The 13,978-nt window shown below is 39.5% G+C and overlaps 2 protein-coding genes across 2 annotated transcripts; one reads left to right on the top strand and one right to left on the bottom strand.

The window, feature by feature from the left end:
* Positions 1-168: 168 nt before the first annotated feature.
* On the top strand, positions 169-6,383 carry hmces (5-hydroxymethylcytosine binding, ES cell specific). Its single transcript, XM_044348935.1, has 7 exons — positions 169-336; positions 501-719; positions 3,532-3,675; positions 3,770-3,982; positions 4,324-4,478; positions 4,564-4,756; positions 4,872-6,383. Exons 2-7 carry the CDS (start codon positions 531-533, stop codon positions 5,061-5,063), a joined length of 1,086 nt encoding a protein of 361 aa, XP_044204870.1. The 5' UTR covers positions 169-336; positions 501-530; the 3' UTR covers positions 5,064-6,383.
* LOC122980686 (ras-related protein rab7) lies at positions 6,010-12,415 on the bottom strand. Its single transcript, XM_044348936.1, has 6 exons — positions 12,071-12,415; positions 8,601-8,663; positions 8,262-8,388; positions 7,335-7,553; positions 7,020-7,148; positions 6,010-6,901 (listed from the first exon to the last, which is right to left on the bottom strand). The coding sequence occupies exons 2-6, from the start codon at positions 8,651-8,653 to the stop codon at positions 6,806-6,808; spliced, it is 624 nt and encodes a 207-aa protein (XP_044204871.1). The 5' UTR covers positions 8,654-8,663; positions 12,071-12,415; the 3' UTR covers positions 6,010-6,805.
* Positions 12,416-13,978: the final 1,563 nt, after the last annotated feature.

Here is a 13,978-nt window from a genome sequence, read left to right as displayed (position 1 = left end):
AACCTAACCAACCCAAACAACGAACACCAAACAACGAAGGCAACGAGTACTAGCCAATCAGAGACAGGGTAAGGCTGGCTATAACTTCGCCATTCTAGGAAAAAAAATCTAGGAAAAAAATTGGCGCCTGTTCAGACTGACTGCTCTGACATCACGGTTGTCATGCGCAGTCGCGCTCAGCCTCTGTCCCTATGCTCTGTCCGGACAAATCCCCGCGAACACACCCACACTCATACACACCACATCATAACGTTACTACACCCACACTCATACACACCACAACATAACGTGAACACACACACGATTGAAACTTCACGATATAACACTCGAAAACAGGTAAGCCGCTCTGTTTCTAAACTGTGCCTTTACAGCCAGTGAAAGATAAATGTTTTGTTTACTGAAGTTAATGTTAAGCTAACACTAGCTAATACTGCAGAGTTCTGCACAGTGTTTCTTCACTTATCTTCCACCTGCTACAATTTGTTGACCCTCTGTCTCAGGTGGCAGAAAAGTTTAGGTTCACCAGTAAAATGTGTGGAAGGACTGCGTGTACTCTGGCTCCTGACGAGGTGAGCCGAGCCTGCTGCTACAGAGACCGAGGTGGGCAGCGGAAACAGCCCCGCTGGAGGGATGGAGATGCGGACAAATACCGACCCTCTTACAACAAGAGCCCGCAGTCCATGAGTCCTGTCCTGCTGTCACAGAGACATTTTGATAAGGTGAGCTGTCTCTCTCCGTGTGTCAGTTAGATCTCTATGAAATAACTGCGTAAAGTGAAGGACATCACATAGATCCACGTTATGTGAAGTAATAAGTACTCATCATGCTATAACATCAGAGACACATCTGAAAAGACTTATCGTAGATAAGTTAATTAATAGATACTCTGAAATATCTAATGATAAAAGCACCATGATGCATTTCGTCAGGTAATTAAGATAATAAAAGTGAAAAATAATGTTAGTTTTATTGTTAATTTATTGTATGCAAGCTTCCATATGGATACATAATATACTATTCAGTGCTACAATACCACAATCTGAGAGCTACAGAAATTAACCACAGACTTGACTCAACACTTTTATGATGAACTTAACAGTATGGAACAACATTACATGCTTCAAGAGGGTAATATGTATTGTATTACTGTTGTACTGGGTAGCATTATACACTGATGAGTCACAACAGTAAAACCACGGCCAACAACAACTACCTAGTAAAAGTGGTCCAAGGAAGGACATTGCAGCTTGCTGAGTATGGGGCTGCATAGCCACAGACCGGTCAGAGTGCCAAAGCTGACCCTTTATCGCTGCCGAAAGCACCTACAATGTGCATGTGAGCATCAGCACTGGACCATGGAGAAATGGAAGGAGGTGGCCTGGTCTGATGAAATGCACTTTCTTTTACTTTATATGGAGAGCGGGGTGCATGTGCATCGTTTATGTGGGGAAGAGATGAAACCAGGGGCCTGTTTCAGAAAGCCGGTTTAGTGAAAGCCCTGAGTTCGTTCACACTTAGATGAGGGAAACTCTCGGTTCTCAGTTTCAGAAAGAGAGCTAAATTAAACTTGGGGTCAGTTACCGCAGTAACTGACACTGTGAAGCTCACCTGCTAACTGGCATGTTTTCTTCAACAAACCTCAAGTTTCTCTCTGTCTCAGAGCCAGACATGCTGTTTCATTTCCTCAGTCATTCAGTCCGTATCAAAGTGCATTCATTAGTGGAGGTTCACTATCTGTCAGAATCTAAATCCTGGTTGGGTATTACTTTAGTTACTCAAGCACTTTCAAAGGTTACTGCTTTTATGTGCATCAGTCATTTCTTTGAACAGCAGTTTTTGCTCTAACATTCAAATATTACACAGCGTGAATTCACCTTTAGCTTAGAATAAAACCTCTGCACGTCCTTCTGTTATAACACTGTGACTGTGCACACAAGACAGCTGTCAGTTTGTTAGAGCAGCTCCTGCACTGAAATCTTTATTGCACATAATGTGTAATCTCAATTTAAATTTAAACAATCGGTATGAAGCCTTAGACATGTGGGATCAATGAATAATTATCTCCATCAATCATGATGTGATTGGTCGCACTGATGGAACATAATTCCTTTTATATTGGAGATTATATGTGAATATGCTGATTGAGCAGTATTGTGGTGCATCTGCAGAATGTAGTTTGAAAGTGAGATTTTTAAATAGGGAGCATAATCTTAATGTGTTTTAACAGCATTTCAGTGACAATGTTTAAATTTACTAAATTTGTTGAAGTAGTTGAAATAAAGTCACTGAACACTGTTGAGCTGAGATACAAATAGATGTCTAAAAATTTAAAATATTCTGTATTTTTACCTCGACACCTTTTCAAGTACAAATCACCAAATACATTATTACTGGATCAAACTGTGAGCTTACAGTCATATCTCTGTGTCTTTGATCTATTTATGTTTTAAATCTTTAACTATATTTTTCATCTTCAGTCGCTGCCTCCTGTGTTTTGTCCGTCAGATTAAAGCTGAACAAATATATATTTAAAATGTGATGTAGCTGCAGCCTGATACACAGTCAGATTCCACTTTATCATCATTAAGGAAATGTAAGTCTGGTAAATGATGAATTAATGGACGACACTGAATAAAACTTTATTGTGTTAACTTATTGACACTTTTCCCGCTCTGACATAAGCTCTTTTTTTAAAAAGATAAATGTGCACCGTCCACATACACATGCATTAATATCTCTAAATCCACTGGATTAAAATGGAGGCTCTGCCTTTTATTTACCTGTTGCCATAGTGATTCGTAGTATCGGAGCTCCATTAATGATGGCTTTTTTCATTCATCACGCACAAGCTTAACTCAGAGTGAACATATTCAGAGTTGATTGAACTGACTGATTAGCTGTTCTGAAACTGAAAACTCTGAGTTTCCCATCTCAGGGTTCATCAACTCAGAGTTCAGGGTTAGACTCAGAGTTTGCTGAAGCTGCTTTCTGAAACAGGCCCCAGGATGCACTATGGGAAGAAGGCAAACTGGCAGAGGCAGTGTGATGTTCTGAGCAATGTTCTATTGGGACAACTTGGATCCACCTACCTAAACATTGTTACAGACCAAGTACACCCCTTCATGGCAACAGTATTCCCTGATGGCCAGTTGCCTCTTTCAGCAGGATAAAGCACCCTGACACACTGCAATAATTGTTCAGGAATCGTTTGAGGAACATGACAAAGAGATCAAGGTGTTGCCTTGTCCTCCAAATTCCCCAGATCGAGCATCTGCGGGGTGTGCTGGAAAAACAACTCTGACCCAGGGAGGCCCCACCTCACAACTTACAGGATTTAAAGGATCTGCTGCTAAGGTCTTGGTGCCAGATACCAGAGGACACCTTCAGAGGTCTTGTGGAGTCCAACTGGTCACAGAGCTGTTTTGGCAGCACAAGGGGGACCTACACAATATTAGCTTTTAATGTTGTGGCTGATCGGTGTATATTGCAGGTGTTAATGTTATTCGGTCTCTGCCTTTTATGTGTGTTCAGAATGCTCCTGCGGATGAATGTGTATTGGCTGTGATGCGTTGGGGCCTGGTACCTTCCTGGTTCAAGGAGAATGACCCGAGCAAGATGCATTACAGCACCAGCAACTGCCGCAGTGAGAATATACTGGAGAAGAAATCTTACAAGGTGCGTACACTTTGAGACACTGCTGAGTGGCAAGCTACTTAATTTCTATCAGTATATTTTACGTGTTGTCTCTGATCACTTTTTCTCCCCCAAGGACCCCATGATAAAAGGACAGCGCTGTGTCATCCTGGCTGACGGCTTTTACGAATGGATGAAGCAGGAGAAAGGCAAGCAGCCCTTCTTCATCTACTTCCCTCAGACTCAGGGGAAAAAAGGGGATCAGGATGACCCCGTGACCTCAACCCTCAATAATGAGAATTCTGGGACGGCGTGCCCTCCAGAGGAGGCCTCCCCTGCCCTGACAAAGGTAAGTAATGGGTTTTCTATAGTAATATAAGCACCATGAACATTTGCTTTCATCCAAAACAAATCTTGAGAGAATGCAACTTTGGCGGAAATTACCATGGCTGAAAATTTCCTGTGTGGAAGAGGGGCCAAGGCCAAAAATGTGCATGTGTCCACCAGGTGTTTCTGTAGAATTCAAAATGTAACGCAACACACAAACACATGCTTGAGTTTTGATGTTAGTGCCAGGCTGAGGATTCCATAAGTCATAAACCAACAAGATCTTTGGCATGTATTTTCATTAATTCTGCAGATTTTTATAATTTAAACATTAGGGCATGCTTGTTGCTGTGTGTCTTTGAGGAAGGGGAAGCCCCAGGTGAGTGGACTGGATGGAGGTTGCTGACTATGGCCGGAGTGTTTGACTGCTGGACATCTCCAGTCGATGGAGAACCCCTTTACAGCTACAGCATCATCACTGTGAATGCTTCTCCAAACCTGCAAAGCATCCATCACAGGTAACATTAGTTGATGTGGAAAAACACTCCTTTATTAAATTTGGGTCTGTATGAAATTCTAAATTATTGTCTGAATGTGTTTTAGGATGCCAGCGATCTTGGATGGAGAGGAAGAAGTGAGAAGATGGCTTGATTTTGGGCAGGTGAAATCTTTAGATGCCTTGAAACTGCTCCAGTCAAAAAACATTTTGACTTTTCACCCCGTTTCATCGCTTGTGAGTAACTCGCGCAACAACTCTCCTGAGTGCCTTCAGCCAGTGGATCTTAACGGCAAAAAGGTACAAGATTTAATGTGGCATTTTACCCACTGTGGTTGAAAGTTTTAGCTATGTGATGTCAGTTCTCTGGCATTTAGAGAGGTTTGAGCTGATCAATCTGGCCCTTGACCCCTAGGAGCCCAAGTCCACAGCCAGCAGTAAGAAGATGATCAACTGGCTGATGACTGGTTCCCCTTCAAAGAGGAAGGACTCAGATACACTTCAGAGGCAGAAAGAGGGTGAAAGCAAAGCAAAGACTAAGCGAAAGTCTGCAGGACAGCTTCAGCACTGGCTGCAGGGAGCCAGCAAGAAACCAAAAACCAGCTGAAGAGATGAACTGGACTGAAAACTCTACAGTATTGAAAAGACCATTTAGGTCTTGTTTATTCTACTTTACTGTTTCGATAGGTTTTTAGAAAAAGATTGTTTCTTCTATTAAAAGTCAAATACTTTAAATGTGACAAATGCGCTATATTGATACTGCTTAATAAAGATTTACACAATAAATGTCAGAAATAAACACAGTGTGCTTTATTCAAGATTTTTATTACCCTTATTACTTGAAACGCAAAGACATTTTGAAACAATGTAGATGCTATGCATTTATCATATTAATAATATAATAATGATGAATGCCAATACTCCCTCCCCACATTTTTTTTTCTTCTTTCAAAGTTACAGTATGTAAGCTATCTTGTAATCTATAATGCATTTCAAAGTTTTAACATAATACGAACAGACAGTTAAAGATCTGATCGGTTAAAAAGAAATGTCAAGCACTTAAATTGTTTGCCAACACGAGCAACTGGCAGTCAGATATGGAGATTTACAACACAACTTTCGCCTTCCCCACAAAATGATTGAGAGGTTTGCAAATATACAAAGTCTTGCAATAGTTGACAGTAAAAAGAAGAAATGTACTAGCTAATAGTACTTAGTTATGAATGATATTTATACTTGAGAAAAATCTCTCTCCTCTCCAGGACTGTCGGGTAGAATGACATGCTGACTTGATTTGGTTCATTCCCACGTCAGATGTACCAAGAATAGTTGATTACAAGACAAACCTTCATTTCCCCAATAGAGGAACAGCGAATAGCGAATTAGGGACAGCGCTTACATCAAGCAGCTGAGTTTAGATTCTACTACGTCCTCAACCTGAGCTACAAATGCATTTATTGTGGCTCTAAAATGAGATGTCTGAGCAAGTCTTCAGTTATTGTAGATGACAGCAAAGTGCAGAAAAGAAAAAAAACAACCTGTACACACTTAAATGATGGTCTTGTCATTTAACTGTATTTTCTATTCGACACCAATTAACGAGAATCAGCCGGCAGCATCTTAATGTGATCCACACATGCACCTTCACACATTCTGATCCTTCAGGACATCAGTTCCCAATCCCCAACAAGTATCAGTTTATTTTTCTTTAAGGTTGCATGAGGTAAAGTGAAACCATGGTGACAAGTGTTTTTGAGTGTAAAACTAATTTAAGCCACAACACAAATGAGTAAAATGAGGGGAGCAGTGTTTCCTCTATTCATGCAGCAGTGGCGGGCCGTGAAAGTAAGAAAACCACCACTGCTAAAGAAACTTTGATTTAAAAAAAAAAAGTTTGTCTAACTTTACTCATAAACACAAACATGTATAGAGATTATGCTTTGATTTACCACTTTAAGTATCCCAAATGAAAGCAGTGAGAACCAAAACTGGGTGTGAAAGCAGTGATATACATGAAACCAAAAATGAGATCAGCCCAAACCACCGCCACCATGAAAGAATAGGATGGGAAACACTGGGAAGTAATAAGCATCATACAAGTAAATGCCATAATGTTTCCTTAAGGTGTTCTTTGGGCTAGGAGACTTATTTTATAGAAAATGTGTGTTTTGTATACATAAGGAGGTGGGTGCAGCATGTCTGTGTGTAGTAGTATACTCTATGAGTGGGATGCTGCTTGTATGTTGGGCATTAGGGATTAACACAGTGGGCCATGGGAAAGGGGATATATAGACAAGGCAAGACAGGGTGATGAGGGCAATGACGAGCCCCCGAAGATCTTCAGAGTCCTCAGCAGCTGCAGGTCTCCGCTGACGGCTTGGCTCGCTCGTTCCTGTCCAGCTTTATTGGCTCAGGGAACTCATTGTACAACTCCACTTCGGTCTCCTAAAAACAGAAAACAATAAGTGAGGTTGAGCCTCACTCCACATCTAACAGCTTTCACAGAAACACATGTAAAACAGGAGGCTGGTTAAAAGTATTCACCAGTCTCTATTGCTGTTACCTGTTTAAGAGCGTTGCGTGCAATAGTCTGGAAGGCCTGCTCCACATTGATTGCCTCCTTGGCGCTGGTTTCGAAATATGGGATGTTGTTCTTGCTCTGACACCAAGCCTGTGCTCGCTTGGTTGTTACCTGAAACACAAAGGAACCGATGTTACACTAACAAACATCAGATAAACAAGAATGACTGTTTCACACAAGCTATTTTTAAAATGGTTCCATTAATTTAAAGTCTGAAGAGTATCATTACTTCTTACAGACAACAATCTCTCAAAAAACCCACCCCTGGTACACGCAAATCTGATTACTTGGACCCACCTGTCTGTTCTCCAGGTCGATCTTGTTGCCCAGCACCACAAAGGGGAAATTCTCCGGGTCTCGAGGGCTGGCCTGGATCAAGAACTCGTCCCTCCAGCTGTCTAGAGTCTTGAAGGTGTTGGGTGCTGTCACGTCAAACACCAGGACGCAGCAGTCTGCTCCGCGGTAGAATGCAACACCTAAAGACTGGAACCTCTCCTGACCTGCTGTGTCCCAGATCTGCAATACAGAATGGAGAGGAAATATGCATTTAGGTAGATTAGGTAGGTTTGACGTGTTAACATTGTTCACATAATTCAAATTTCTCCATTAATGACAGTCATGTCCCTTATGCACCAAAAACTTCTTTAATCCAACATTGTTAGTCATCAAAATGTGAAAAACCTGTATGTAAGCCACAGTAATATTCAAAAGACTTCATGTCAAGTCCAATTTTGACGTCAACTTGACTGAGATAACCCAAAGTGTTCACATTATCAAGATACAGTACATACATACAGTAAGTGTGCATGTAAATCCAATTACAGACAGACTTGCTAACCTCCACAGCCTCTAGTGTTCCACAACAGAAAAGGAAAAACAAAATCACATAACTGATCTCCAAAGTGGAATTTTCAGTTCAGGTTAAATGGGATTGTGATGGCAAAATGTCTTTGGATATGAAAATACACATCTAAAGAAAAAGCATAAAAGATTTGTTTTCCTTGCTGAATTTATAATATTTGGGAGAAAGTTATTAATCATCTTTAATAATGTGTTTTAATAAACCGTTTTTACAGAAAAGTACAATATAATGCATTTTCACAGTGGTACAACATAAACATTACTCTTTTCTTTTATTCCCTGTGATTGTTTTAGATATGATAATTGGGTTTCAATGAGAAATACGTCTGTGTGGAATTCTTGTGAAAGTTACTTCCTCAATACCTGCATTGTGACAAGTCTGTCATCCACCATGACTTCTTTCGTCAAGAAATCAGCACCTATTGTGGCTTTGTACTGGTTACTGAACTTCTTATTCACATACTGGTTCATCAATGAGGTCTTCCCAACTCTAGAAAACAAAAAAACACAACACATACAGAACATATGAAGGGCAGAAACAAGTGAAACAGAGAAAGTCACCATTATTACTTGATTGGTGAAACATAAAAAGGTTCCTCGCTTGCTGTGTAAGTATATCTGTGTGTTAGAGGTGTACTGATCGGAGCAGATTAACCCTACCTTAATGAACCCTTTTAGCTTTAAGGTCTCAACATCACTCACCCAGAGTCTCCGAGGATGATGACTTTAAGTAGTACTTTCTTCCTTGACGTCATTGTGCCACAGCTGTAAAGACAATAACATACATCAGACGGAGAAGAAAACTCCTAATAGAAGCAGACCAATGCTGGAATTGCCCAAAAAAGATGAATACAGTCTTGACCTAGAGATGACCCTTTTGATATGGGCCAACAGGTTTCAGTGAAAGATGATCGGGTATGTGTGCGTCTTTAAATACACTTCAAAGAAATGAACCAGTTCTAAGAATTAAACCAAGTGAGGGTTCGTGCTATACTTGAGTTACCTTAACTGCACAAACAAAGACAAATGCAGTAATAGAAATGTGCTTCACATTGTACAAAATGAGGCTCTAAAATACAATTCGGGAAACAAACAATTCCCTTGCCACTTTGTTCAAAACATGTTGAACAATGCGGTTCTGTGGTTGTTCAGCTGAGATGACATCTGCTATTTTTGTCACCGCAGCTGATTGTTCTTGGAATACTGTAAACTAGCAATGATTTTGGGATATTTATGCTTCAGACAAACTATTCAGTGAAACAAAACGACATTGTTTCATTCCCAAGTTCGATAAAGCTCAACATTATAATAAATTGATAACAAAAAAAAAGGAAAACACAGCCAGTTACTACAAAACATATTGAATGCAGCCACTGTGTGTGTTAATCATTATGTGCCTAAACAGTACAGCAGTGCATTATGATGACTTCCCCTCTGAGATCTGAATTTTTCCTTCCAAACTGGCAGTTGTTGCCTTGAAATCATCATCTACACACACAAACTAGAATTTATAAAACAAAACAAACAAAAAGCAAAGAAAACATTTGGAAAAAGCCCCAACTATTTTCATTTGTTATTCTTCTTCAAATGTAATATCTCTTTCCTCCCATTTACTTTGTCCTTATAATGCCAAGATCCCTATTAAATATCTCTTACTGTATATCATCCCCACAACTCTTCCACCGTTTTCATCTAAAGTAATACATACAGACAGGTGACAAATTGAAGGAAAAAACAATATAAAGTGTCTCAGTACGGTGTTGGGCCACCATGTGCTGCAAGAACAGATTCACTGCATCTTGGCGGTGATTCTGCAAGTCTCTGAGCTCTACTGGAGGGCTGGGCAATACATCGATATTATATCAATATTGTGATATGAGACTAGATATCATCTTAGATTTTGGATATTGTAATATGGCATAAGTGTTGTCTTTTCCTGGTTTTAAAGGCTGAATTACAGTGAAGTGAAGACTGTTCTAGCTGTTTTATTATATGCCTTTACACACTTAGTCATTATATCCACATTACTGATGATTATTTATCAAAAATCTCATGTAAATATTTTGTGAAAGCACCAATATCATCCCTACAATATTGTTGCAATATTGATATCAAGGTATTTGGTCAAAAATATCGTGATATCTGATTTTGTCCATATCACCAAGCCCTGATTTGGTGTTTTGATGATGGTGTTGGAGAGCGCTGTTTTACACGTCGGTCCTAAATCTCCCAAAGGTGTTCAGTTGGGTTGAGGTCTGGTGACTGTAAAGGCCATAGCGTATGATTCACATCATTTTCACACTCATCAAACCATTCAGTGACCCCTTGTGCCCTGTGAATTGGGGCATTGTCATCCTGGAAGAGACCACTGCCATCAGGATAGAAATGTTTCATCATAGTAAAAAGGTGATGACTCAGAACAACTTTGTATTGATTTGCAGTGACCCTTCCCTCTAAGGGGACAAGTGGACCCAAACCATGCCAGCAAAGTTCTCTTGGTGTACGCCACACATGCACTCGCCCACTTGTTGAGAATATGGTGAAAGATGACTCATCTGACCATATCACTTTTTCCACATCTCTGTAGACCAGGACCTTTGGTTTTTGCACCACTGAACTCTCAAATGTGCATTCATCTTAGTAATGAGGGGTTTATGCGCTGCCACCCTACTATAATATCCTTCTCTATGTAATTGTCGGCGGACTGTTCTTGCCGACAGTCACGTCCTGCATTGACATTCCCAGTCACCTGAGGAAGAGTTGCTCTTGTTTTTCTTTACATATCACACTAATGCACAAGCATCATGGTCATCAAATGTGCAGTCAAACATAATTTCAGAACCAATTTACTGATGTCTTTCCTATAAATCTAAATGCAGATGTCACTTTAGTCACTGTTCCTATTGAAACACTAACCAGTCTTTATGACTGAAGCTCCTGCAATCAGTGCCCCAACAATCAACTCTCTTTCAAAGTCACTTAGATCTTTTCCTCTTGCCATCTTGATACATAATCAGAATAAACTAGGCCTGCTCAGCATTTTTATACATGCCACAGAGCACGACTCAATGTTAATTGCTTAATTGTACCATGCAGTGCACCTGTGTGGAAGCATCTGCATTGATTATGTTTCTCCACTCATTTATTCTGGTTTTTCCTTTAATTTGTCAGTCATCTCTATGTAATTGGTGAATTGCTACCACGTTCCTGTATATCTGCTAATGGATGGTCTAGATAATCGGAAGCAGCTTAATTTTGTACTAAAACCAATTAAAGACCTCACATTCTCTAATTTGCGCCCGCTCAAAACATCACTAAGCACTTCTGACTTTGGCCGGGTGCGCTTTGAAATAATAAACCACCTCGTACAGCTGTAAAGACCAAAGTCCAAACTCTATTACCGATGAGCGTTAAATCCCCACTCTATTCGTTAGATCTTGGAGCATTATCGACACAAATAGTTAATTGTTTCGTCTGCATATCACTTAAAGTTGAATGTAATATCTTCTTACGGGAGCAAGAAGCTACGGTTTGAATCTATATTTGTACTATTATGAGGCAAGAGTAGCAAAGCTATCGGTGCGGCTCTCATAATCTGCACCCCATGACACTGTGTCAGGGACTGATCACATGGTTTTAAAACACAGGACTAACGGAACCATGACTTGGCAAGCGTGATTAGCACAGCAAATACTTCGGTTGGATTCCACACACATAAAAGGTGTAATTCTTAAATCTATTAGTCTATCTGGTTGTAAATAATCCCACTTTATAAACTATACACAGTGTCCCCGGGTCAACATTTTACCCAACGACTATTAAGACATCAAGCACACTTGCAAAGGGTTAGCAAGACAGAATAAACATTAACGTACATTTGCAGATCAAAATGTGAGCTAGACAGACAAGCAAAAGCACGACAACGATTACACATATCTTATAAATAGTGCAGAAATGTTAAATAGATAATCTTGTCAAGATAATTAACGCCAGGCGTTTTTGGATACCGTGTCCACTAACAATTACCATATCAGTGACACTTCTTAATTTAAGCTAACGTTTAGTTTAGCTAAGCAAGGTTTTATAGACAAATGTGAAACTTACTTGACGACAGCTACATCTTTAACACATATCATAAGTGTAACCAATAACTAAAGTCAACACAAACCAACCTGGGCGGTGATCCTGCGGTAATAAAAAATGTCTTTGTGGACTTTTTCCTCTGCCTCGGGTTTTAAGCGTTAGCTAACGCGCAGGCTAGCTGACAGGCTAACAGCTCCTTTAAATGTCTACCGTTAACAAAACAACACGTTTTAGCAAGTCGACAGCTAAATACTCTCTGATAGCTAGCCTCGCAGCTAACTCTACTTATCAAAATCAAAACTGCCACTGCCGACGTGTGTCTCCCTTCGTGTAACAGGGGCGATTTGGTACAATGGTCTTGTTTCGTCTTGTTGCCGTTGACGCTAGCAGCTAGCCTAGCTCTGTCCACTTCCTCCAAAACAAGCTGTGTCGGTGAGCGCTGACGTCACGCGCTGGATACGCCTTGTTCCTCTGGACCTGAGGAGGTCACAGTTTCACCCCCCACAAAACTGTTATGGAACAATGAGTGCATGACCAGAAACAATAAACCACTATATTTCCAACATTGGAATGACATGAATATCATTTTGCTTGTTGACTTCCAAAAATTATAAAGCTTAAATTCTCAGTTATAACGAATTTCTCATAAGAAAAAACCTTTTTAGCCACTTATAAAGACTATCAAATGGTAATAAATACTAATCCTATAGTGGAATCCTTCAGCTGATGAAATGCCATTCTGAGAGGCAAGAGTTACAGGAATTGGAACCTACCTTCTTTGTTAATTGAATAAATATTAAAAGTCACAAATGTATGAATAAACATGTAAGAAATGATTATTTACAGTTACAATTACTCCACATGGGAAATTTATGTGGAAATAGGATGCCTTCTGATGTTTGGAAATGTATAAAAAGTGGTTTTCAACCCAGTATTCCTGTTTGGCCCCTGATGAAGGTGCAAGTGGAAACATTGGGCTTTGACTCAGCACAATGTTGTTTAAATAAAGAAACGAACAAGTCTGTGTGCGGTCCTCCTCCTTCGACTAGTTAAGAGTTTCAAGGCCACCAGCACCAGCATAAATTTGGTGGGGTTGAGGTGCTTCTTCATTTGAAATTTGTGTGGAACTCCCACATACAAATTTGTCTTAAGATTTGTGGATATCGATAAATGTGATTTTTGTTCAAAAATGAAGACACAACTAAACATCTATTTTATGAATGTCAGTAAACATCAGGATTCTGGAAAAGAAATGAAGATTATTTTGACACTCAAACCAACCATTCAGTTAAGCTGGAGGCCAAAGATGTAATATTATACTATGAAAACAAAAACCAGAAAGTTCAACAGACTGTCACTTTATTAATTTTACTGGGAAAATTTCACATCCGTAAATCCAAGTTCTCGAGGTCTCGCCCCTCATAATTGAATTTAGAAAGTATTTTGAGTCTATCCAACTTATAAACAATAAATGTGCACATACAGTTAGTATTATCCATTTATTCATTATTATTACTTTTACCCTTTGTCCTCTTACCATGTTGACTCTATCAACAAATTGAAAGTGAAGTCATGTCCTTTATGTTATCTTTATTTCATTATGTGATGCTTAATTGTTTTCTGTTATTGTATTAATATCCCACATATTGTGACGCATTCTATAAATAAAGTGATGGGGAAAAAAACAAACAAACAAAAAAAAGACAAATAAAAAAACACGACCTGAGAGGTCACAAATTATAATATAAATACAATGAAAGCATTTTAATGTGTATATGATTATATTTTATCTTTCATTGGTAATGGATTATGGAAAGTCAAGGAAGGCTGTTATGATCTACTAAACAGATGATATAGGCCTATATAAACAGATACAATACATTGTCCATCCAGCTTATGAGTGCTGCTGAATTATCACTTCACTAACACGCCCACACCCTTAACTCACCCAAATAATTAATTGCAATATCTTCCACAATTTAGAAATCCAAAGCTAA

This window comes from Thunnus albacares, chromosome 4, assembly GCF_914725855.1.
Source record: "Thunnus albacares chromosome 4, fThuAlb1.1, whole genome shotgun sequence".
Classification (NCBI taxonomy): Eukaryota; Metazoa; Chordata; class Actinopteri; order Scombriformes; family Scombridae; genus Thunnus; species Thunnus albacares.
Note: the sequence above shows the minus strand (reverse complement) of the source record. Positions and strands in the feature narration are given on the sequence as shown.

Coding starts and splice junctions, on each gene's coding strand:
- hmces (XM_044348935.1), top strand. CDS start 531: ATGTGTGGAAGGACTGCGTGTACTCTGGCTCCTGACGAGGTGAGCCGA. Junction 4,479..4,563: donor CTGCAAAGCATCCATCACAG/GTAACATTAGTT, acceptor AATGTGTTTTAG/GATGCCAGCGATCTTGGATG. Junction 4,757..4,871: donor TGGATCTTAACGGCAAAAAG/GTACAAGATTTA, acceptor CTTGACCCCTAG/GAGCCCAAGTCCACAGCCAG.
- LOC122980686 (XM_044348936.1), bottom strand. CDS start 8,653: ATGACGTCAAGGAAGAAAGTACTACTTAAAGTCATCATCCTCGGAGAC. Junction 7,149..7,334: donor TCGACCTGGAGAACAGACAG/GTGGGTCCAAGT, acceptor TTTGTGTTTCAG/GTAACAACCAAGCGAGCACA. Junction 6,902..7,019: donor CACGCAACGCTCTTAAACAG/GTAACAGCAATA, acceptor TTCTGTTTTTAG/GAGACCGAAGTGGAGTTGTA.